This window comes from Melozone crissalis, unplaced genomic scaffold (assembly GCF_028551555.1).
Source record: "Melozone crissalis strain CALT ecotype California unplaced genomic scaffold, PUWL_Pcris_2 ptg000062l_1, whole genome shotgun sequence".
Taxonomy (NCBI): Eukaryota; Metazoa; Chordata; class Aves; order Passeriformes; family Passerellidae; genus Melozone; species Melozone crissalis.
This window is the reverse complement of record NW_026535840.1, coordinates 4,332,151-4,357,117: the sequence shown is the minus strand read 5'-3', so window position 1 is coordinate 4,357,117 and position 24,967 is coordinate 4,332,151. Positions and strand designations below refer to the sequence as shown.

Here is a 24,967-nt window from a genome sequence, read left to right as displayed (position 1 = left end):
AATGCAAAGGCAGGTTAACCCAGTAATATTTGCACAGTTCTCTGGTTTTGATTAAAGCATGTTTGGATCAACTGCACTTGAGAGCTTCAGTATGGATGAGAAATTATTAGCTGGTCTGGAGTGGGGAAATAGGGGAGCCACATCATAAAGAATAACAACAAGGGTTTTTTTCTATTTTGAACTGTAATTTGAAGAATAATAAGAAAATACAGGAAAACAGTGCTCTTTCATTGGACTAGAAAGGAACAACTTTTTGTGGAGAGTCCTAACTTTGTTTAAATAGAGCCAGTGGTTACCTCAGCTTGTTTTTACATTTCAGTCTGGCACTTACTGCTTGGGAGTAAGACCTTCAATTAATCACTTATTTTGAGAAGCCTGTACTTCATGGTTTCATTTGTCTTATCTGGAGCCACAAGGCCAACTCCAGCAAATGCCTCTGCTAGGTCTGTCCACAGGGCAGACACAGCTCCTAAAAGCTCCATTGCATCAGTGGCTTCTGGAGCTCTACCTTGGAGTGAAGAAATCTTGTGTAATTACAGGTATTTTTCCAAAGGGACACTGAGCTATTCTGTGAAATTACCATAAAATGTCTCACCAGGAAGATTTTATTTTGAGTACTGTCTGAAACTACTTGTAGTAGGAAGTTTCTTTATGCCTGTTCACTGAGGAACAGGTAAAAGGTATTTTTGTAACTCAGCAAGAGGCAGTGGTGTGCTGCCCTTGGAGCTGCCAGGTCACCTGCTCTGCTGCCTTGGTTCTGCACACCTGTGTTCACACCTGCTGCAGCTGCCACAGCATTCATCACCTGCCAAAGCTGAGTGCTTGCTTTTGCTAGTACAATATTGCTTTAAACATATTGAATCATATAAATACATTTTTAAAAAATATGTAAATCACTATGTCTGTAGAAGGATTAACCTTCCTAAGGGAACAATGAGCAGGTCCTGCAGTGCCTGTAAGGAGATGAACCTGTCACCAGCCTCATGGCAAACAGCACAGGCACAGCCTGAGAGTGTTTGCTGGGTTTCCCAGGAGCTGGGCTTCACTGGAATGTATTCACCCTTCCACTGGAGCATCACTTTCTCTACTGGTCAGAAATGGAATGTTTGAGTGCACCCCTTCTAATCTTTGGCAGCTGCTGCTTAGATTTATATAAAAATAACTATCTGGAAGGAAGGGTGTTTGAAAACTCTGTGTAAACAACGTTGACCTTGCTGGGAAAGAGAGGTGGTTCATGACTCTCTGGAGAGGGATGGATGGGTGGATGCTCCTCCATGGCACATCAGTGCCTCTGTTTGCTCTTTGTGCCCGATCCACTTCGGCCGTGGGCTTTCACAGAGCCACGGGATGGAAGACCTGGCAAACAAGAGATCGTGCACAGCCTCAAGACTTTGGGAAGGAATTACAGCTAAGTATCAAATACACCTCCTCTAGCCTGAAACTAAAATCTCTTTTTAGTCTAACACATGGCTAGCAACTGCATTATTTATAACTTTCAAAAAGGGCAAAGCTTGTGCTTGCAGAGTTGCTGCGTTGCAGGGAGCGACTGCATTCCTTGATATTTCACTGAGTATTTGTGTCTACAAAGCTTTGCTAATTTAATTTGGTTTTGTCAATACAGCAGTCATAAAACTCATCTTGCATTTTTCTTTTGGGGGGGGGGAGGAGGGCAGATATTTAATTTCAGTAGGAACCACTCCTTGCTCGTTTACAAACAAGTTACTTCAGTTTTAGTGCCTTTGTTAACCTCAAGTTACTATTTCTGTTTAAGCTGACAACTGCTTTGAAAACTCGGATAATGAGAGGTGCTGGGGCTGATGACATTAAGCTTTCTTACTTAAGTATTTGGTGGTAATAAAAACAAAAAAAATCCAACAAAATGCACTCAACTATACTCTGGAGTACAGTAGGACATAGCAAGTATAACATCTGTATAATAGCAAATTAAAGACATGGATGGAACTCTGAAAAAGTGTAAATTACCTGTAGGAATGTACCCCTGTAGGAAATGCATCCCTGTCCCAAAAACCTCCTTTGTTTGGTCTTACTAAACCCTGTGACTGCTGGGCATACCTGAACTTGTGGATGCTCTCCTTGTCCAGGATTGATTAGTGTAATCAATAACAGTGCAAGAACGGCGGCGCTGGGAATGGGGCTGGAAAAACAGCTCAAGTTAGTTCTGTTTGCATGAAAAACCATCAGCAAGATTATAATACAACTAAAAACTACTTAAACACGTGTATTTGGTAATGAGTTACATGTTGTGAAGGTCTAAGAAAAGTTTTAAAGAAAGGTCAAATCAACTTTAGAAGTAGAAAATGCACTTTTCTAACACTTATTTAGAATGATCACTGGGCCAGTTAGAGGCAGTCTTTCCATTTCAGGATATTGCACTGTTCCAAAGCAGATTTTATAACTGCTGAGTCCAGGATATTGAAATTATACACAGAAACCAATCAAGCAGCTGTTTAAAAGCTGTGCTGAAATTACAACTGCCAAAGCTTAGATAAAAACACATTGTTAGATACAAGAAGGTACCAGTAGAGTAGGAGTCATTAAACTGAGAGTATTGAAACAGACTGGACATGGATTGATGTTAATTCTCAAAGCACCCTTTTCAGTAATTAAGGATGATGTGGTGTAATTAGCCATGCTTTACCGAGGATGTGCTGGTTGTGCTAGGCCTGGAGAAGGGATCAGGTAAGAACAGCTGCTCCTGGAGCTGCTGGTGAGTGTCCTCTTGTGCCGTGACACTCTGAGCACGGCTCGAGTTCCCTCGAGGTTTCTGCAAGGAGAAATAACAGAGTTATGGCTTTTTCTTAGTGCAGCAGTTCATTAAAAATAATTAACCCAGGAATTAAAGCTAATTTTCAAATTGAATTACTTTATACCCAGTTATGAGGAGGGAAACATTGAATTTGCATTAGAACTAAGCAGGTAAGTGTGGGTGATGCTGTTGCTCAAAACTGATACAACATTTTTCTATTTGATTATCTATTTGACCTTCTGTCACAAAACAAGAAATAAATTGGAACTCCTGGGCTGGGTAATTTGACCAGCAGTGATAACAACTTTAGATTACCCAGTAGTAAAATGAGATTCTTGTGCCTGTTACCGTTTGCCTGTGAGATCCTGTGGTGCTCCCATGCTCTGTGGTGGTGGCAATGGGTGGCAGGGGGTGATTTCTGTTCAGCAGCAGTGGGGAGGGTGAGGTCAGCTGCTCCTGTGCAGTCAGGCTGGAATGCACAGTAAGAACAGAGAAACACACAGTTAATATGTTTGGAAGGTGGAAAGGTGTGATGTTGTCCTTTTCTTTGGCCTTCTGGAATTGACTGTTCTGTAACAATACCTTAGAAAAGCTTCAAACCATCTAAAAAAGACTCTCCTAATGCTCTCTACTTACATTTTACAATACATTTTGTCCTGGATTGTCAAGCAAATTGTATTCTATTTGCCATCTGTATGGCACTTGTCTTCTGTTAAGTGGGCAGTTTTCCTTATCTCTTTCACAATCACTCCTCCTTCCAGAGAGACATCTGCTGATAACAGCTATTGAATGTCACTGCATGGCTGATAAGAGCTACAGCATCCCATTGGGAGATGTGGGCCCAGAGGGAGGAGCCAAGCATTGCTACCTAGATATAATCTGGAGATTCTGGAACACCAGCACGGCTTCTCCACTGGATTTCCCAGAGGAACAGCAGCTGCCTCATCTTCCACTGGATCTTCAGAGGAAGAATACATCCTTCTACAGGATCACTGCTCCAGCAGAACCAGCTCTGACACTCCAGGAGGGCTGCAGCCACAATTCCAATGGGACTGCTGCCAACACCCTGACCCACAGGGTGTCAGGTTGGATTCTGACTCTGTCAGTGTTGTTTTGGTTTACTGCATTGCTTATTTTATCCTTTCATTTTCTTCCCCATTAAAGAACTGTTATTTCCTGCTCCCATATTTTTTTATCTGAGAGTCCCTTAATTTAAAATTTATAGCAATTCAGAGAAGAGGGGTTTACATTTTCCATTTCAGGGGAGGCTCCTGCCTCATTTAGACACCTGTCTTTTCAAACCTAGACATATTTTAATAAAGCAGAGATGTCAGAATTTCTTACATTGACTAAAGCCTGAGGAAAGGGAACAGAAACACAAAATACTGGAAGGAAAAGCACCACTTATGAAGGGACAAGGAATAAGTCTCAATATGTGACAAGAAGGCAACAAACTGGATGAATTTATAGACAAACAACAAAACTAGAAGTAAACTACATCAATTTAGAACATGTGAAATAGACAGGTCCATCAAATCCTGCATTGTTTCCTGATACCCTGTGGTCCCTATAAATGACTCCATTCAGTCAGGTCATTGTGCAAAATAAAAGAAAGTTATTCTAGATGTGGTTGAGGGCTCACTAGGAGCCCTTTGGTCAGTCAGATAACCTATTTGAACATCTTTATAGTCCAGTCTGGGTTAGGATAACAACATGCAGTATGACCTCCAAAATATGCAGAATTTTAAATTTATATTGAAAATAGGCTGCAGAAAGAGACAGCCATGCCAAGGAGGAGATGGTGGCATTCACTTTGCTTGCAGAGGACAGACTGAGCTCTATTGCTCACCCGCAAAACTACCTGAACATGGGAATGTGTGTGATTCACTGAATCGCAGCTGGCAGCACACTGAGTTTAAGAACTCAGCCCTCTCAGGGGAGCTGTGCTTTAGGGGCAGCTCCTCTCCCTGCCCAGGGCTGCTCTCTGACCCGGGTGCTGCTTTGAGGACCTACAGGCGCCTGCAGACGTCATCGCCAGAGCGCGGGGTCCCGATGGGGTGCAGGGTCCGTGGGGGAGGGTTCCTCCTCCTGGTGCAGCGGGACAGGGACGAGGTGCTGAGCTCCAGGGGACGGTTTGGCCACGCCCGGGTGGAGAGGAGGGAGCTCGAACCTGGCCGCTTGTCCTCCAGGTCCCTAACAACAACAGCAACAAAATTACAACACCAAAAGACACATGGTCAGCTGTAGCCATGATATATTCTGAAAAATCCCTTTGCCAGGATTTTTTCTCCTGAAAAGCTGAGAGGCCTCAGAAACAAAATGTAAACAATAATCATCTGCTGCTGTGGAATGCAGCAGGTGCATCTGTGATTGGTCTCATGTGGTTGTTTTTAATTAATGGCCAATCACAGTCCAGCTCTCTCAGACTTGCTGGTCAGTCACAAGATTTTGTTATCATTCCACTTCTTTCCTTTCAAGACTTCTGATGAAATCCTTTCTTCTATTATTTTAGTATAGTTTTAATATATCTTTTACTTTTAATATAATATATATTATAATAAATCAGCGTTCTGAAACATGGAGTCAAGATTCTCGTCTGTTCCCATGTCGGGATTGCCTGCAAACTTCCAAAATCAGCATGACAACAGCTGTTAGCAAAGTGCTCACCTACAGGTGACTTTAATAATAAAATATGAGGGCAGAAATTATGTGTGTTGATTTTTAATGGAACTTGTGGTAATCACATATCCTCTGAACAGAGAGAGACGCAGCTCTCATAGGATTTTCCTGAGAAGCTGTGAGAAAGCTCAGAGAAAAGAATGAGAAACAATTCTATCTTCACTTGCTGCACCTGTTGTTGTGCAGATGTGTAATGTGTTATGGAGTTTGTTTACCAAAGGGTGGTTTCTTAACTGAACACTATTGATGGTGCTTGGATTCACTGACCAAATACCAGTCTGTATTGGACTGTCTCAAAAGGATGATCAGTTTCTTAGTGATATAGTTTAATAAAGCAATTAATCAGCCTCTACAATCATGGAGTCAATACTCATTATTCCCCAATCAGGGGCTCACTACTATGACAGTAACTACATCAATTTTCAGAGGACAAATAAATAACCAAGCAGGAAAATAACTAACAACTAACTGCTTTCTCTGACAGAGGAATTTATCTTACAAGGTTTTGGGTCAAATCCCTCTCACTGTGAGAGTGCTCTACTTTATTTACTATAGGTGATCTGTAGTTCTTACAGTGTTTTCTCCACTACAGGCAGGTTCCTTTGGTGTAACTGGATCCCATGGATCACCATCAAGCCATTCAGGTTACGCTGAGAACTACTACTTGAGCCTTGAGAGAGACTTACCTGAAATTAAAACAAAATAAGCAAATAAATTACTGTTTGGCAGAGACACACACACACACAAATATTTACAGACTTTGTATATCACTTTGGAGAAAAGTCATTAATTTCTTCCATGACATCCAGATATATACTCAGTTATATTATTTCTCAGTTATATATTTCTCCAGCTAGGGGATCTTAGCATTTAATTTTTTGAATGATAGTGCTTAGAAAGTTTTCCAACTGACTAGTTCATTTACTGATCTTCCAACAATGACTATAATCAGAAGCTTTACGAAAATACAAAAATAATTTTCATGTATATAGACATTTTATCTCAAGAACAGATCTGCAAAGTCCTTTTCTGAGATACAGACTGATCTGAAAAAAACCCATCATATTCCACCCACCATAAGAAGAGCAAGTAGAAAATAGCAGAGCTTGAATCCCATACATACTTGAGGTGTTTTTCTCCTCTTTTTGCTTTTGCGGCCACCTCTGGGTTTTGGGCACTACACACACAACAAGGGGACACAAGGGATAGGCAGGGGGAAGAAATAAAGGATAAAGAAATAAGAAGGAAATAGCTGAATTAAAATGGAATAAACAGGTAACACTTTGGTGCTCACCACTCCAGATGCAAATCATCTAAAGTAGATTATACAGTTAAATTCAGTGTCTGAGGGAAAAAACCTGGTTTAGAACTGCAGAAATTTCTCCCTTCTTGCTAGATGAATTAATTATTATTGTGAGAATGGGATCCCACACGCACACTCCTCAATCTCACCATTAAACTGTGGAAAGAACTACATCCTGAATCAACAGCCACCACACAGTCGTCATACACAGACATAAAATACTGTTTCAAGGAGGAAAGTAGGAATTAAAACTTCCAACTGAGTAACAACATGACTAAAGTGTCAGAAAGGATAGCCAGCACTCACACGAAGTACAAATCAGTTATTTACCTAAACAGAACCACTGTGTCTGCTGAGGTAACACTGTGATTCATCCCCACACAAAACACAACAGCTGGTTAAAAATCCTTACCAGATTTGAGGCCACTGAGGGCATCTTTGTGTGTGGCACCCGAGGTAACAGTGCTGGCAGAGGATCCAGCTGCAAAGGGCTTCTGGCATCTGCTCGTAGCGTTTCCACTGCTATGATATTTTTCTCATCATCTGTGCAAAGCAACAGAATTCCTGTCAATATTAGCATATTCATAGCCAGTGCTATGAACCAATTTTTTCTTTAGAGAGAGTCCCCTTGGATGATAAGCTCTGCTAAGTTTTTTGAAGATGTGTTTCACACTGTTAGCAGAATAACCTTTTTATTCCAACTGAAGAGATCATTCCCAAATATATCCCTTTGCAAAATTAGCTGAAATCCCCTTTTGAGCCCCTTAACTGTGAATCCTTACCAGAGGCTGACCCTTCCCAGTGCCTGCAGATCAATTCTTCCATGCAGACCAGCACTTCACTCCACACATCGTCAAACACAAAGGTGAGCACGGAATCCTTCATGCAGGAATAGGGAGAGACAGGAGGAAACCCCAATTTCCGTCTGCCAGAGGACAGCCCCATTTTCCTCTCATGCAACTCCTCCTCCCTGTAAAAATATAAGCATTACCTGCACCAGAAACTATATTTACTTTCAGTTTTCCCACTGACCTCAGTGAGAAATGACTGACCCACCCTGGTCTCCCTATACAGAATGATTATAAATCATACTCCATGAACAATAATTAACCCATGAGATCAAATTCACATAAAAAAATCAGAATTATTTGTTACAGTGATATTTCTTCATCACTTTGTTAGGCTCCATATCTAATGACAGGACAGAATCCTGAAGATAAGAGAGTGATATTTTTTGCTGCAGCAATGTCTCTCTAGTATGGTAAAACCAAAAAACATAACCATTTTAATTTAATGGTCCATGCAGATAAGTGCCTTTAATTATTAAAACAAATTAAATAGTCAGGAACTAGCAGCACCCTCCAGAGTCCTTACCCAGGTCATATGTTCATACTGTAGGGCTGGATAATGTAAAGGGGTAAAAAGGTAAATATAGTTGTAATTGTTTCTTGACAAGCATAAAATCCACTCTAGTTCTTAAAAATGCCGCTGAAAAAAAAATCCAGAAAGGTACAATTCCACCCAAAACAGAAGCAGTACAGTGCTCTTGCATAACTAACAGCAGTGAATTTGACATAGTATAAAAAATAAATGGTGTTTCAACACATATTATTAAATACTCAAGCTCTTAGGATGGAATGAATAATTCAAACCAAGCACAAAAATGGACAGTGTGAAAAGCTATCAAAAAAATTCCTAAACATAATTTAGTGAAAGAAATTGTCATAGGAAATAGGTTGGGAAAATCCCCAGTGCCCAGGTAACCTCAGGCCTTTGAGAGCTCTGTAGAGAAAAGTTAAATCAATTAATCAAGTATGTGTATCTTAACTGCAGGAACCCCAGGACAGTATTTTAATCTTCAATACCTACACATCTCTGTGGTCAAATGCCAAGAATTCCTCCACTATGCCTTCGGAGAGAATGACTTCCTCTTCCCCTTCACCCCTCTCTGAGGAGCACAAGGTGGGACGCTTGGAAGGGTTGGTCTTTTTGTGAGCAGGAGCAACAAAAAGAGGCACCTTCTTGCCCACAACACTAAATCTGGACAGGTGACAGTTTTCAGAAAGCAGAAATAAAAATGAGTTGTTATTCCACCTCAAATACCTGAGAAACAAGTATGGTTGTTAAGGCCAAGCACTAGTGAGGCCAAAAAAACCATTCATTAAAGCAACAATGTTTGGTTTGGATACCTTTTAATTCTTGCTAAGGAACCTGAAACTTCAGGGACAAAATATCCAAAGCTGATTAGAATGCATTTTGAAACATTAAATAATAAAAGCAGCACTAACAGTGCTTTGTATTTTTTTAAAGTCTAGGCAAATTCAACAGATGATTAATAACAAAACAGTACACATAGTTCTTAATAACTACAGTACACACATATTCTTAAGAACTCAGCAGCAGCAAAGATATTTCTATTAACTGGCCACTTCACTGTAGTCAGCAAAAGCACAACTATGTGTTCTTGCTATTCTAAGTGTACTAAATTGAGTTAAAAAGGGGAAAAAGAGAGTGTGCTGTGTTCAAAACTCAGCCTAACAGGAAGGCTGCACACTCTAGGAAGCAGAGAACAAACCTTCCCTTCCACCCTGGCATGAGCCAGGCTCACTGCTGGTACTTACTCATCAGAATCCTTTTCCTGTGGTGAACTTACATCCGAGGGAGCCGAAGTGCCCGAGGGGGAGCTCGAGTACCATCCATAGCCTTCATCTGTGGGGGGCACCACCTGCTTCCCCACCACCCTGCCATGGCAAAAGCAAAGGACAAACACAGCAGAAAACCTTGGCAGTGCAGTTATTGAAGGGTGTAAGAACAGCAGCAAGCCCTAAAAGCTCTCCTGGGAAGCTGTGCAGTTTTCCTGGTGACACTTTCAGTTTTCTAAGAGAATTCTGCTCTGTTAAGGCCAAGTCAGTCACAGATGGCAACAAATCTCCGTCAAGGAACCACGTGTGAGGTAAGAGGATGTTTATTAATGACAGGCAGGCACATCACCAGAGTGATCTTTTTATCTCTAGCTACTGCATAGCTGCACAAACCCACCCTGTCCCCTGTTTTAAAAGCAACTGTGTGCCTTGTAGGGAAGGCAGCAGCACCAGCCCTTGAATAAAATACCTGAGGTGAGGAAAGCTGGAGGACCACTGGTGGCATTCTTCCCGCAGCCCCTCAACATGAACTGTCTCTTTCTGCTCATACAGAAGCTCATCAATTTGTCTGAACATCTGCTGAACTTGTTGTGTGGCAGCTTTGTCAAATTCCTGGAGAGGAAAGAAAATACCTCCTGAATAGCATTTGTACGGGTTTCTTTAATTGATCTTTTAAAATATAATTGGAACACACAACCATTTGTTTAGAGCTTAGCAGGAATGCAGAAAAAAGATTTTAACTTTAAATTATTTTCTCCCAGAGGTGATGCAGCCTGCTCTTAAGATGGATGGCAGCCACATAAAAAGCTTACATTGACACAGCAGAAAAAAATATTAAAACATTTTGAAATATCCATATCATTATATTAAGCTTAAAGGAATAGAAAACAAGAAGGATAAAAGTCAGTGATATTTTAATGCAATGGAGGATTTGTTGCTTCCAGTGTCCACCAACAGCAGCAACACAAAAAGCAGTGCAGGCTGGTGGGAAGCACTGAACCTGAGGGGTGGTCAGGCCCTTTGTTACATGTAGACAGAAAATTGGGTCAGTTCTGGGATCATGTAAATCTGAACAGCTCCATCTCACCTCCCAGAAGGCAGCAGCACACTTTGGTGGAAGGAGAATAAATCAAACATTTCAAAATGAAAATAATGTTTTAGGAGCTTCCCATATTTTGAGAAACATGCAAGGATGCAGAAGTTGGATAAACTCACACCAAGTATCTGAAAGTCATCCAGCCATGCCTGCAGTTCCACAATGACAGCATTTATAGATACACTCGGGCACTAAATGACTTGCATTTCCAAAATTTTTAGTGGAAATGAAGAATACTAACAGAATAGTATGAGCCTTATGTGTTTTGAATGGAAAGACGGAAAGCAGTAAAAAAGATGTTCTTTCTTTAATCAGCACCATGACTTTTTGATAGAGCCAATCATTTTTGTTCTGACATGTCTTTTCAGTGGTATTTGAAGTGTCTTTCTGCGCTCCATTTGGCTTGGATGATTATGTTCTACTCACGTCATAGCCCCAGGAGAAGACTGAGCTGTCTTCTGTGGAGGTGTCAGCACAACCCTGACTCGCAGTCCGTGCATCCCCATGATCATCGGATCCCTTACGGATTCCCGACTCCCTGAAATGCCCACGCCGAGCCAAAAACAAAAACAAAGAGAAAGCAAATCAGCCCACAATAAACAATGACAGAGCGAGTGTGTCAGTAAACGAAGCCCGGCTGTGCCAGAACAGCTGGATCAGATGTGCCACCACAAGTACCTGGAGGTCGAGGCTCGGTTTTCAGCCGTGGGTGTGGCTGAGCACACCTGAGCCCGCGGCTCTGGCGGTGGGTGATGCCTCAGGGCATGTTTGGGGAGTCCTCGTCTGTAAAAACAGAAGTGGAACTTGGCAAACCTCACAAGAATAAACATTTTCGGCGTTCCCGATAAGATTTATAGGCTTTTCTTTCCAGCTCCTCAAGGACTGTGTAGATATTTATTACTATTACAAAGCTAATTCTTCTCGCCAAAACTCTAGGTTTCAAGTGTCAAAATTAACTCCAGGATAAATATGGACTTTAAGGTCTTGGCTTCAAAATCAGCTAAACTTAACCTTAAAATGCTGTGAATTGAGGTACAGCTCCCTAAAAGCAGAGATGGCGCCATTATCCCTGTAGTTTAATTACATTGAATGAAATTAAATAGAACAAGAGTAAATGAGCCGAGTAAGTCAGAACTGACCCAACTCTTGGGTCAGGGGATAAGAGCCCGTTACAGGGATTTAATCGCGTTCTGTCCCACCGGTGTCCGGCCGGGACCGGTGCTCAGGAATCCGGGATATCCCGGGAATGCCGGGAACCATCTCCCGTCGGGGACAGGGGGTGACCGGGCCGTCCCGGGGCCCTGCTCGGTGTTGGGGGCAGCGCGGGCGCCAGGCCCGGGAGCGGGGCAGGGGGATCGCGACCGGGACCGCGCTGGGGCTCGGGGCCGCGCCGGGCACCGGGGGAGCGGCGGCCACTCACGGCTGCACCGGTTTCCGCGCGTATCGCGATATCATCCTCAGCGCCGCCGCCCCGCCGCCGCCATCGCGCCGCTCCTCCCCGGGGGCGGAGCGCTTTGGGCCTCGGCGCGATGGAGGCGCTGCGGCGGCCGGCGCTGCCCGAGGACGCGGTGCGCTACCGCCTGTTCGCGGCGGCGGCGGCGGGCCCGGGCGGCGAGGCGCTGCTGCGGCGCTGCGCTGAGCTGGCCCTGGTGCGCTTCGCTCCGCTCCTGGCCGCCTACGTGTGGCAGCGGCAGCCGTTCCGCCTGCGCTACGTGCCGGGCCGCGGTGAGCCGGGAGAGGGCCGGGAGGCACGGCGGGAGGAGCGCCCGGAGGCGGCCGGGGAGCGGGAGAGCGTGAGGGGGATCCGGTGGCAGGGAACCCTGGAGCCTGTGAGGGGAATCCGGCGGCCGGGAACCGACGGCGTTTGAGGGGAAAGCGGGAGTGGGGGGTGGTGTGAGGAGGACCCGGCGGCCGGAAACCGGCGATGTGTGAGGGGGGACCGAGGGAGTGTGAGGGGAACCCGGCGGCCGGACTCGAGGAGCGTCTCAGAGGGAACCGCGGGGGGGGGGGGGGGGGTTGGATCGTTTGAAGGGGATCCGGCGGCCGGGAACCGGGAGCTTGTGAGGGGCAACCGGGAAAGTGTGAAGGACAGCTGGCGGCCGGAGACCGGGATCTTTTGAGGGGGACAGCTGGCGGCCGGGAACCAGAAGCGTGTGAGGGGGATCTGGGCCGTGTGAGGAGGACCCGGTGGCCAGGAATCAAGGGCGTGTGAAGGGAAACCGGGGGGGGGGGGGGTGTGAGGGGAACCTGGCGGCCGGGAACCAGAAGCGTGTGAGGGGGAACGGGGATCGTTTGACTGGACCCGGCGGCCGGGAACCGGGAGCCTGAGAGGGGGACCCGGCCGGTTCGAACCGGGAACGAGTGAGGGAGAACCGAGGCCATGTGAGGGGCACACGGCGGCCGAGAACCGGGATCTTTTGAGGAGAGTCCGGCGGCCAGGAACCGAGGGCGTGTGAGGGGTACCCGGGGGCGGGAGTATGAGGGGAACCCGGCGGCCAGAAACCAGGAGTGTGTGATGGGGAACTGGGATGTGAGGAGAACCCGGCGTCCTGAAACCAGGAGCGTCTGAGGGGGAACTGTGCCGTGTGAGGGAGATCCGGCGTCCGGGAACTGACGGCGTGTGAGGGGGACCCGGCGGGCTCGAAGCGGGAGCGTGTGAGGGGGACCCGGCGGCTTCCCCGACTCTCGGTGTCACAGCACGGGTTAACCCAGTGAGGCATCTGGTGCCACCTCCCTGCTGCAGCCGGGCCATCCCCGAGCACAGGACACAAGATTGTGTCAGCAGGGTCTGGGATATCCGCAGTGAGGGAGACTCCGCAGCCCGTGTGGACAATCTGTTGCTGGGCACGGCGTTGCTGAGGCGCCTCTCCTGTCTGTGCCCCGTGCAGGCGAGATCCCGGCGCACTTGGGCGGCACCACGGAGTTCGGGGATAACGTGGAGGATGAGTGGTTCATTGTGTACCTGCTGCGGGAGATCACCAGAGAGTTCCCGGGGCTGGCAGCCAGGTAAGGCGGGTGGTGCTGAGCTGCTTTAGTGGGAGGGCTGCCAAGGGGCAGTGCCTGTGCTCTGAAGGTTCTGTCTTACCATTGCCCATCCTTGGAGGTGTTTCCCCATCCCAGACATGTTGGAAGCGTCCAAGGGCAGGTTGGATGGGGCTTGGAGCAGCCTGGGCTCGTGGAAGGTGTGCCTGGCTGTGGCAAGGGTGTTGGAACCAGAGGTTGATCTTTAAGGTCCCTTCTAACCTAAGCCTTTCTATGAGTTTATGAATATTAAAAAAAACCCCAGCAGACATGGATTCAGAAGTGTGGTGTTGTGCTCTGCAAGGCTTTTCCTGCTGAATTTCTAATTTCTCCTTGGCCAGTATTGATGACAACGATGGAGAGTTTCTCTTGATAGAAGCAGCTGATTTTCTTCCAAAGTGGCTGAATCCTGACAACAGTGAAAACAGGGTGAGTAAAACTTGTGTACAGTTGGCAAGGGGGAGCCAGTGGCCTTTTCTGTAGCAGCTGGAGTTTTCTCTTGCACTATTGGAGCACACCGCAACATTGCACCTCTAGCCAAGTGGTCTGACTGCCTCTGAAATTTCAGAGTGCTTTGTCTGGTCCAGGTGAAATAATGAGCAGACACCTTCCCCTGGATATGGATGGCTGCTAATGGCAGTGGATTAGAATGGAGATCATTAATTTGGTCATAGCAAAAAATTGTTCAATTCTTTTTCCCCTACTCCAAGATTCTTACCAGGGCTGGAACACAACACCAAAATGGATTGCAAGTGTGTACCTGGAGTGTCAGGCTCATACTTTCCTTTTGTTTGAGGGAACAGACAGAGTGAGGGGGTTGAGAACGTTGCATTCAGGGCTTTTCTTAGGATCAGGAACCAGCAGAGGTCGCCTGTAGCACCTGAAATGCTGCTTTTTAATGCCTGGGATGTTCTGAAGCAGTTAGGCTGTGCTGGTTCTCCTGAAGCACTTCTCTAGTTGAAGAGAAACGTGATATTATTGTTGTTAAGGAAACAAGGTATATTTGATGAAATTTGTTGCAGTTCAAATAGGGATTTTTCCTGGTTGGATCGTGGTCTCTGGCATCTCAAATAACCTTTTTAGAAAAGCTGTGCTGCTTCCTGCATTGGTTCTCTATTTGTCCTTTCTATTGTCAGTGTTCAAGCAGATGCATTTGTGTGTGCAATGAACTGTTCCATGGCTGTGTGTGAGTGCTCCTGCCCTGTGTGACGGGAGCATTCCTGCCTGCCAGGTGTTCTTTTACAAAGGAGAGCTGCACATCATTGCGCCGGGGGAGCCTTGGGAGCAGGGCTGGGCCCTCTCTGCTCCCCGTGCCACGGTGCCGCAGGCGCTGGCTCTGTTATCCACCCGCGCCAAGGAGTTCCTGGCTGCAGAGCCCATCAGAGCTGCGCTCAATAAACGCCTCCATGGGTACGTGGGGCTGCACTTGGCTCCTCTGCAGCTGTGGGGTTTGGGTCTGTGCTCCCTGGGCTTTCAGCGTTTCCCCAGCAGATGGGATCAAGTTGGTTCCTTTTCAGACACCAGCAGCTGGAGGTTTTTCTGTGGCACTCTTGGAAAGAGGGGGATCAGTGTCCTGTAGGCTGTGGTGTGGGGATCTGAAACTGGTTCACTGCTGTAATTCCAGCCCTGACAATGACAAGAGTTACTCTTCCTTCACATCTTCCTTAGACTGAAAACTCTGAAAGTTCCGTGATCTTTTAGGGGCCCTGTGCATGAAGAACAAGAGGATTTGATCTAAAATGTAGAAGCAGCAGAATTGTCAGGGCTTCAGCTTGTCACAGCTGTGCTCCACGCTGTGCTTTAATTTTTGCAAGGATTTGACAGCAAATATGGCAAAGAATACTGGAGAGCTGGGTATGTTGGTTAAGCCCACAGGGACTCATCTTACCCATGTGGGGGATTCAATTTTATGAGCCATGTACACTTCTATAAATGTGTATGATAGAAACAGCCATTCTAGGCATTAGATTGGCCAGGTTTGAACTCCAGAGTAATCTGACCCATGATCCCAGTAAATATTAAAGGGAAGGGGCCTCCTGCTGAAGAAGGAGTGGTTAACTGGCAGTGCCCTCCCACGCTCTGTTGGCGCTCAGGTATCCCGAGAAGATCCAGGCCTCGCTGCACCGAGCCCGCTGCTTCCTCCCGGCCGGGATCGCGGCCGTGCTGAGGCTGCGCCCGTCCCTGGTGGCTGCGGCAGTCCAGGCCTTCTACCTGCGGGAGCCGGGCGACCTGGGGGCCTGCCGGCGCCCGTTCAGAACCTTCCCTGCCGAGCAGCGAGTGATGGCCCTGGTAAGTGCTCTCAGAGCCGCTGACGGCCCTGCTGGGTGCTCCTGTAGGCGTGAATGTCCAGGTCCTTGCATTGAGAGCTGCTCTGGATCGGTGTGGCTGGACTGTCAGGGGGCTGATCCTGAGAGAATTGTTTCTGAATCCAGAGGTTGTGATAGCAGTTCCTCTGCTGAAGTGCCTGCTGGGTAAATTGATCTCCTTGTGTGATCAGAGCAGTTTGCCAGCCCTGCCAGCCAACGGGAGCAGTTGCTCCTAACCAGTTGTTCACTGCCAGGCTTTTCACCTTCTCAGCTGTGCTCTCACAGCTCTGGGAAAGCTTTTATGAAGTGTTGTATGAGCACTGTCCAAGCACTGTTGTATCTGATGCATTTTGTTACAGAGTTGTACCACCAGACTCCTGAAAAGAAGCTTTAGAGTCAAATTCTGCAGTTCCAAACTGTTGCTGAAATCTTTTAATTGAATGTCATTTTAATTGAAAATACACCTTATTAACCTGAATACAAAATACTGAGGGTTTTTCCTAATGTATTTATACTGACAAAAGTTCGTATTTACTTGGGTATTTCAATTTGGGACAAACTTTATAAGGCCTGAAAAGCAATTTATCAGAAAAATCTATCTAAGATGTATTTTGAATGCAGTCTCAGGCACTGCCTGTAATATGGGTGCCTTCAAAGGCACTCTGGTGACGTGGAGGGAGTTTGCTGGCTGTCCCCAGCCCAGTCCCGCTGCAGGGAGTGTTTGTTTCTGCTCTGGCTGTTGCAGGTGACTTTCACTCGGTGTTTGTATGCACAGCTGGTGCAGCAGCAGTTTGTTCCAGACAGACGCAGTGGATACACCCTGCCCGCCCCAGCTCATCCTCAGTACAGAGCCTACGAGCTGGGCATGAAGCTGGTAATGATTCCTGGGGCATTTTGGCCTTGGCTCATGCATGTGCAGGGAATGGCTCCTTGTCTGGAGGTTGCCTTCTTGTCCACAGAAATGTGAGCAAAGTCTGTCCCACCTTGAGAACCTCTTGTTGTTGCACCTTTTATCTGCAGGCCCATGGCTTTGAAATGTTGTGCTCCAAGAGCAGCAAAGTGGCTCCTGATGCCAAGAGAAACGTGTTAAGCGGTCCTCTGTGGGAGAGATTCCTCAGGAGCTTGAAGGAGAAGGATTATTTCAAGGTCTGTGATTATTTCAGTGTCTGTGGCTTTTAAACATTCCAGGGAAAATACATTTTAACCCTTGAACTGGTGTAAGGAGCTTGGATCCTTATCTCTGTATGAAATGAATTAATGTGTTTAAAGGGGACATGTGCAGATTGTTCCCCTTTGAAAGGAATTTATTTTGGAAATTAAAAAGGAAAAAAGCAAGATATGGGCATTGATTAATTCATCTAAAGCAAGGGGAGAAATACACTTGAGTGAAGAAAACCCCCATGTGTGATTGTGTGAGGTGTGACTGATTTCACTGGTTTACATTTCATTTCCACCCCTCTAGAATTCAATATTCTTCAAAATCCATACATAACACCATAGACCTGTCTGGGCCCATGCAAGTGGAATTTTTATGTGTCTGTGGGTTTTGTGACTTCTTGGAGTTTTGGTGAGGTTCAGTGGGTTTTTTTTTTTAAGATGCCTTTGACTAGTTTTTTCAAGTTAATAAATTGGACATAAATGGACTGCTTGTTTGAAGGTTATAAAATTGGACAACTTTATTGAGATTCTTAGGTTAATATCCTTTAATATACTTCAAATACAGGAGTGCCCCTTTGCTGTATTGAGTTCCAAGTGCACATGGCCAAGAGGTTTTAGTTGTTCTGGTTCTCTCAGCATTTCTGTGTGACCAACAGTCACCCTTAGGAAGCCTGACTGTGAGGAGGAAGGGGAGGGAGAATTGTTTGGGTTCATGCCTGTGGCTTGCATTCAATAGGGAGAAATGGAAGGATCAGCCAAGTACCTGGAGCTGTTGCACATGGCAGAAGATCACTTCCAGCAATCTGTTGCAGTGCCAGAAAGGTGAGAGCTGCTTGAAATTCATGAGTGTCATTACCCTACAAATCCTGTAAGTGTCCTTTGAAGTCCTTGTTACAGACACCTGAACCCTTTTCTGCCCTGCACATTGAACATGGGAGCTGTGGCCAGGACATACAAGTACTAATTCCTCTGGAATGCTCCACTGGGAGAAGTTCTGGCTTGAGTAACTCTTTTATCTTGGTTTTGTGAAATGCTGAGCTCTTCCAAGTGGATTCCAAGTGGTGACTGCAAAGCAATTTTTGCTTGGTTGACTGTAGAAAGTGTAGAAAAGTTTCATTGAAAAGCAGTTCCAGTGAATAATGAATATAGGGTAATCTGTCTCCTTTGCTCAAGGAGCTGGCTGTGGATTTCTCTGGAAGATCAAATCCAAAAAAGAAATCACTACAGAAATATCTGAGGCTTTACCAGCCCGTAATATTTTGACTGTTATTTTTTTGAGTTTCTAGTCTGTGCTGGTTGGGATCTGGCAATCTTAATATTTACCAAGGCAAATGAAATGTAAAGGAAAAGAGCCATGACCAATGGGTTTGGAGCCATCAGCTGGGAATTTCAGGGACTGACTGTGTCCTGTTTTGGCCAATGCTCTGTGTAGTGCTCTGGTACTTCCCCAGATTCATTTCCTTTTTTGATGTGTTTGCACAGAAGGAAAATGGAAGAATTCAAGTGAAACCCTGAATGCAGAGCATGTGATCCCATTGAATCCATTTCAGTCAATTGAATTTGGTTTTTCTTCCAGCTGTGATGAAGTGAGCCCAGGTGATGAAATCCTGGCACTACTACAGACAACCCCCATTGATGTGAAGGAATTGGAGAGAGAAGCAGCTTGTCTTCCTGCAGAGGATGGTGAGCTGGATGGGGGAATTATTCCTATTACAGATGGTTATTTGTGGGGGGAGAGGGGCAATGCTGACAGCTGTGAAGGGAGAGCAAATCCAGCCTTCCTCAAGACTAAACACTGGATTGGCTCTCCCAGTTTAGAGTAAGCCTTTCTTCCTCCACTGAGTGGCCAAAGGCTTCTCAGTGACTAGAATGGTCTCTCTGAGTTTGAGCTCTGCAAAGCAGAGTTTTTAAGTAGTGACAAGAAATCTGCACTCAGTTCTTCTCAGCCTCTCTCTCCTTTGCTGTGTGTGACCCAGGAGCAGCACAAGAGCTGAACTGCAGAACTGAGCTGCAGGATGGTTGCAGCCCTGTCAGTCAGCTGGTTTGGGCCTGTGGGCCAGCAGGCTTGTGCAGAGTAACAGATCTGTGCTGTGTCCTTGCAGATGACAGCTGGCTGGATATGACACCAGGTGCTCTGGATCAGATGCTGAAGGAGACAAGAAATGAGTCCCTTCCTTCCCCAAATGAGGAGGAGCAAAACTATGACTTGGAAACAGTTGCTGAGAGCATGAAGGCTTTTGTGTCCAAAGTGTCCACGCACGAAGGAGCAGAACTGCCATGGTAGTAGCACCTGGAGTTTGGCTCTGGTGTGGAATGTTGCACTGTGCTGCAGCCCTGTGCTTGGTTCTGTGCTGCAGAGAATCAGAGTTTGAAGGTGCTGTGCTGAGCAGGGCCTGAAGCAAAGGCAGAGCAGTGAACCTGTACTTGCTTTAAATCAGCTTGGTGCCACGCTGGCACTGGTGCAGGTTCAAGTGCTGCAAGCTGAGCTTCTCTCTGTCCCTCTGTTGGATTTTGTGGTCTTCACAATTTTTCTCTTTTTATGCCAAGAATTCTTCCACTCACTGTTTGATGTCTAATCCACACAGGCTTCAAACTTCTGAGGACTTTTAAATTCAAATGTCCCAACTTCAGTCCTGGCTTGAGAGAAATCAATATGGCTTGTGCCTGTGTCAGGCTTAGGCAAGCATAGAAGCTTTATTTCTTTAAAAATATTTTTATGTTTCAGGTCATCTGATGAATCCCAAGTTACCTTTGATGTGGATTCTTTTACAAAAGCCCTGGACAGAATTTTAGGTGAGATTGCTTCTTTCTTTGAAACAAATGCCAGCTCTGATTTCTTTGCTATTGTACTGACACCAAATCATGTGCAGGGGCAGACTCGGAGGAGCTGGATTCTGATGATGTGGATGAGGAGGAGGAGTTTGGTTTCTCAGATGAGGATGATGAAGAGCTGGATGGTGGGAATGGAAGGCAGGAGCAGAAGGTGTCTCCTGAGGAGCTCGTGGGCAGTCTCAAGGCGTACATGGAGGAGATGGACCGTGAGCTGGCACAGACCAACGTTGGGAAAAGTTTCAGCAGCCACAAGAGAGGGGTGAGTGTGCCTTGGGCTCTGATTTGCAGCAGTAATTTCCAAGCAGGAAATGTGCTGCAAGTGGCCATTCTGAGTGATGGGATTGGAACCTTCCCACGTGCAAGCAAAGTGTGCTGGACCTGCACCATCATACATTTTTTATAAACTGAAACTTACCTAAGCTTGGAATTTGCCCATCTTTTCCAAGGCTTAGTTTTAGTTTTCCCATCTTTTCCCTGTTTTTAGTAGTAGGGCAAGCAGCTGCAGCTTCACTTGTGAGTTCCTGTAGTAGTTCTCTCCCATAGGAAGCTGAGCCAGGACTCAGCAACACTTTGTGTCCTTCTCTTGGAACCTAATCTGGGTAATGGACAGTGGTGATTTTCAGCTGGCATGAGCATTTGGTGTCTGAATTCCTGTCTGTCAGGACTCAGGAGTGTACTGGACTTTGTTGGCTGCACAGTTGCTGTTTCTTTTCTCCTGTGATTTTCCCTTTTATTCTCCTTAAATCTGCTCCTGCAATTTGATAAAGCTTTCCCTTTGTACTCCCTGCAGGCAGGTTCTGTTGGAGCAGCCCCATGTGAGAGTGCTGGCCCTGACTGTGGAGCTGAGGCTGCTGAGCTGGCAGCCCTGGATGTGGACATGAACCTGGTGGCAAACCTGCTCGAGTCCTACAGTGCCCAGGCTGGCCTGGCAGGACCCACCTCGAGCATTTTACAGAGCCTGGGGGTGAATTTACCTGAGAGCACAGAGCTCCCTGGCAGCTGAGCAAGGCAGGGAGAGCCTTGGCACAAGGCATGGCTGCTGGGGAGATGGAGCACAGACACACGAGCAGGATGTGGGAGAAGAGGCCAAAGGTTTGAATTTGGAGCATTCTGTTCATTATGTGTCACTTCAGCAGAGTGAATTTACCTGCAAAAGCCTCTGTTTGCACACTGTCTTGGGTGGAAATGAGATTTTCCCAGTGCTAGCGCAATTTCAGAAAACTGAAAAATGATGTCGAATGCATGACTCAAATGATGTTTTCTTTTATTACAAAACCCCTCTCCCATTTTTCCTTTCAGTGATCCAATTTGCCACATTTCTAAAATGTCCTATTACTCATTGCTGAGTGGGTTCAATATCTGGGGAGCAGTTCTTGTTCTGAAAATGCTGCTGCCTTCAGGTGTAGGTGGGGAAATACCACACTGCAGGAAGAGTAATTGGATGAAATTTGTAAATATGGGCCAGAAGAATTTTTTAATTTTATTTCAATAAAAACACAAATACAACTTGATTACTGAATTTTTTGAAGATATGCATAACTTCCTCAGTTCTTGGAGTAAAAGTGTTTTTGTAATTGTTCATTTTCTGAATGAATTCCATTATTGCTGAATGTTGATATACAGCTACTGCTGGCATGATGTGAGCCCAGGCTGAGCAGTTTGGGGTTTTTTCAGTGCAAATGTGGCTGGAAGGCATGTTGCTTTCATGTGGAATGAAAAATCTTTTCTAAATATGACTACTTTAGTTTCAACAAGTTAAATTTGCAATAAAAAACATAGAAATTCTTGATACACAAACACCAGCAATGCAGTCCTGCTGGGTCCAAATCAGCTTCTTAATTTCTCTTTATTTCATTTTCATTCAGCAATTAATGAGTTGTCCTGCACTGATGTTGTGTAATTCACTTTGTCAGCAGTTCAGGGAGAGCACTGGCAGGTTGGACAGGGATTAGAGATGGACAGCAAGAGCTGGGAAGTGTGAAGAAGGTTCTGCTAAATTTCAAGGAATTTGGACTGCTGAGAGGTGAGAGAGACTCAGACAAATCTGTGGTGGAAAAATGGGGTTAACAGAGGGTTTTTAATTGAGACAAGAATAATGAGCAGTTAGTGGTGGAAAACAGAGGTACTTGAACCTTGGGAAGGGTTGGTGTTTGACCAGGGAAGGTAATTTACTCTGAAAATACATAAAATTCTCTACTGATGAGTAGCTAGATCAAGTTTAGATACCTTAAAACATAATTGAGTTGAAGAACATGATCCCATTGAACTGCTGTGTGGCCTGTGCTATAGAAAAGGTCCAAATAGATGGAAGGGCTCCCTTAGTGCATGAGGAGAACTCCTAAGCTGGGTTCAGAACAAAGCTGCTCTTTTGCAGACACTCCAGCTGCTGTTGCTGCTTGGATAATCTGACTTTTCCATCAGTGGCACCGGGATTTCTCTGGGGCTCTGCTCATCCCAACTCTTTCCATTTGTTCAGCAGCTTCCCAGGGGAGCCCTGCAAGGCTCTGGGAGTGCTCCCAGGAGAGTTTGCCATGGCAGAAGAAGCATTTCCATGCTGCCTCTTCCTCTGCTTTGAGGTAACACACCAGGCATCTCCACTTTTAATTCTGAGAGTGTTTTTAGTGAAGGAAGCCTGATGGAATTAATTAGGGAAGACAAGTGGTGTGTGGTTCCCTTTCAATGGATTTCTGTCCAAGTGTATTCTGGAGTTGTTTAACTGGTTAATTTTCCCTTGTTGTCTGTGTTTCAACTGGGGGAATCCCCATTCACCTGCAATGCTGAGGGGATCAATGGAAAGGAACCCTGCCTTGGCCATTATTTCAGGGCTATCAATGGATGGGGAATCCCCATTTTTTTACTGAAATAGATCAGGGAACACCCTTTGTGATGGGATTTTATAGGTTGGAAATGAGATAAAACCTTCAATTTTCATCATCTTTAAATTGACAAGGAATCTCTGTTGTGCCTTATTTTTAGGGTTGAAATTGGTAGAAACCCCCACTGATTCCTTTGAGGGATTTATATCGAGGGGCCACAAAGGCTGGATAAAAAGAGGCACAAAAGGTCAGCAAAAAAAAAGGTGGAAAAAAATTTGGTAGAAAAGGGGTGGAAAAGAAGGTCTCAAAAACAGGTGGCAAAAAAAGGGCAGAAGAAAAAAATGGAGGGGGAAAAAAGGGGCAAAAATTGGGGAAAAAAAGCAGCAAAAAACAGGGGGGGAAGGGCAGAAAAAAACAGGAAAACAGGCAGCAAAAATAAGGGGGAAAGAGCAGCAGGGAAAGGGGGGAAGAGTTAAAAAAATGAAGACTGCAAAATAGTGTAAAGGTGGCATTTAGGAAGCAAGAAAGCTCTATAAAGGTGAGGAGAAAAGGGTGCGAAACATGAGAGGAAAAAGGATGGGAAATATGAGGGGAAAAGAGCAGGAGTCCCAGAGACACCCCCAGAGCTCAGGCCCCCTCCCCAATGCCACAGACACCCCCAGGTACCCCCAAGAGAGCCCCTGCAAACCCCACAGACACCTGGGCCTGGATTCCTGCAGGAACACTGGGGAACAACTGGGCTCCTTGCAGCGGGATGGAAACAACGGCCAGGGCTGGGAATGTGTGCCCACCGTGCTGCCAGGCTGGCAATCAGCTGGGTGGGGCCGTGCCATGGCAAAGGCTCCTGAACAAGTGCCAGGTTTGTGGGCTGCAGCTGGAGCTGAGAAGCAAAGGGATTAGTGCAGGCAGGAGAACATCCCATCGTGGGGCACTGCTGCAAAGGGGCATGTTTGGAACAGAGCCTCTCCTTCAGCAGGGCAACGCTGCCAGATGGAAATGGCCAAGGGCACGAGGCTGGCAAGTGAAGAGCAGAGCTGCTGTGAAGGGAAAGCTCAGTTCATTCAGAGACATCACACAGGTCACTTGAGCACTGTTACAGGGAGGAAGCAGAAAATGAGAGATTTCCAGGAAAGCCTTTGGAGTTAGTGGGGAAAAGGAGTCGTGATACCCAGTGGCTGCAGGGAGGGTGATCCAAATTAGTTCTGAGCAGATTTCCTTTTTTTTTTTATTTGGTGAGGGTTATTAACCTTACCTGCAGTTTTAAGGCCAAATAGTTTTGGAATATATTCTAGTTTAATCTAGCTGTCCTCCATGCTGCATACTCACAGCAGCCATATTTGACTGTATGATGTGTGAATTTGCTTGTGTCCCTATCCCAAATGTCATCCTTCCTGGCTTTTCAGCTTCTTTTTAACATGCTAGTAAATCTTCTGCGTCCCTCTGCAATATTTCCATGGGTAAACCCACTGAAGAGCACAAGCTAAAGGATGCTACCTCCAGCTGAGCACAGGGAGCAGTGGGAAAGGATGTTCTATCAGCATTTTCTGTCCCTGTGCTGATACTGTTCTCCCTGGGAGGGAGCTGGGAAATCCCTATTTCTGCTGCTGTGCTCTTCCTGGTGTTTGTCACAGCTGATGCCAACCCCATTTTCCCAGTGTAATGATGATTCTGGACATCTCTGAGTGTACCTGCTGGCCTTGGAAATGTCACTGATGGTTATTGAGGAGAAGGCAAGTCCCAGCATTTCCGTGTGGGAACGGAAACGTGTGGCCGTGCCCCAGTGCAGCTCTGTTAGTGACAGCGGTCGGTGGCCATTCCTGGTGCAGTTCTGTTATCATTTTCTCTTATACCATTCTATTTTATTCCCTTCACACTTCCCACCCTTTCCTATTCCTCATTTCATACCGAGCACTGCCCCAATGGTCCCTGGGTGCAGCTCCTTTAGAGAACAGGGCCCGTCCCAACAGGCGGCTGCTGCAGGCAGGGCAGGGGCAGGGCAAGGCACATCACAACGCTGGTGGTGCTCAGAGACTGTTGGCTTTTGCAATTCAGGCAGATCAAATGAATCCCACGTGTCAGAGATTTCCACCACCTTCTACTGCTCGCCTCTTTTGTTCCATGGATTTGACAGCTCTTCCTTTCCTCGCACGCAACTGGAAAGCAAAATGCCCGCCTGCCCCATGGCCATCCCCGCCACCTTGTCCCTCTTTCTCCCACCTTTACTTTGCAGCACTCTCTCCCTCCTCCTCCTCTCCCTGCCAGCTGCAGCAAAGCCATTTCCCCCACTGGCACCAGCTGCCTCCTGTCCCTCGCTCCCATTTTGCCCACTCTGAACTCCTGGAGCCGC

General features: G+C 46.1%; 2 protein-coding genes across 7 annotated transcripts; one reads left to right on the top strand and one right to left on the bottom strand.

Moving 5' to 3' along the window:
* Positions 1-304: 304 nt before the first annotated feature.
* Positions 305-11,977, bottom strand: FAM149B1 (family with sequence similarity 149 member B1). Its single transcript, XM_054288324.1, has 15 exons — positions 11,908-11,977; positions 11,166-11,270; positions 10,914-11,025; positions 9,861-10,003; positions 9,371-9,490; positions 8,619-8,789; positions 7,532-7,719; positions 7,162-7,292; positions 6,570-6,623; positions 6,020-6,132; positions 4,781-4,960; positions 3,116-3,236; positions 2,660-2,785; positions 2,074-2,155; positions 305-1,356 (listed from the first exon to the last, which is right to left on the bottom strand). The coding sequence occupies exons 1-15, from the start codon at positions 11,940-11,942 to the stop codon at positions 1,283-1,285; spliced, it is 1,755 nt and encodes a 584-aa protein (XP_054144299.1). The 5' UTR covers positions 11,943-11,977; the 3' UTR covers positions 305-1,282.
* Positions 11,978-12,016: 39 nt separating this feature from the next.
* On the top strand, positions 12,017-23,982 carry LOC128944861 (protein ecdysoneless homolog). Of its 6 annotated transcripts, XR_008483833.1 has the most exons (16): positions 12,017-12,212; positions 13,376-13,493; positions 13,850-13,937; positions 14,740-14,918; positions 15,602-15,797; positions 16,560-16,688; positions 16,835-16,960; positions 17,709-17,794; positions 18,549-18,655; positions 19,075-19,252; positions 19,698-19,765; positions 19,843-20,063; positions 20,595-20,896; positions 21,718-21,827; positions 22,281-22,380; positions 23,594-23,982. XR_008483833.1 is itself a non-coding variant. In XM_054288323.1 (13 exons), the coding sequence occupies exons 1-13, from the start codon at positions 12,017-12,019 to the stop codon at positions 20,805-20,807; spliced, it is 1,905 nt and encodes a 634-aa protein (XP_054144298.1). In that variant the 3' UTR covers positions 20,808-21,068. The 6 variants fall into 6 exon arrangements, 1 of the variants encoding a protein (XP_054144298.1); XR_008483834.1 differs by lacking the exon at positions 23,594-23,982 and having other exon boundaries at positions 21,721-21,827; positions 22,281-22,664; XR_008483835.1 differs by lacking the exon at positions 23,594-23,982 and having other exon boundaries at positions 22,284-22,664.
* Positions 23,983-24,967: the final 985 nt, after the last annotated feature.

Excerpts from the sequence above, each read along its gene's own strand:
- LOC128944861 (XM_054288323.1), top strand. The coding sequence starts at position 12,017 with ATGGAGGCGCTGCGGCGGCCGGCGCTGCCCGAGGACGCGGTGCGCTAC. Across the intron at positions 19,766-19,842 it reads AGCCCTGGACAGAATTTTAG|GGGCAGACTCGGAGGAGCTG; the intron begins GTGAGATTGCTT and ends AATCATGTGCAG. Across the intron at positions 20,064-20,594 it reads TCAGCAGCCACAAGAGAGGG|GCAGGTTCTGTTGGAGCAGC; the intron begins GTGAGTGTGCCT and ends TACTCCCTGCAG.
- FAM149B1 (XM_054288324.1), bottom strand. The coding sequence starts at position 11,942 with ATGATATCGCGATACGCGCGGAAACCGGTGCAGCC. Across the intron at positions 11,026-11,165 it reads AACCGAGCCTCGACCTCCAG|GGAGTCGGGAATCCGTAAGG; the intron begins GTACTTGTGGTG and ends TGGGCATTTCAG. Across the intron at positions 6,133-6,569 it reads AGAGGAGAAAAACACCTCAA|GTAAGTCTCTCTCAAGGCTC; the intron begins GTATGTATGGGA and ends TTTTAATTTCAG.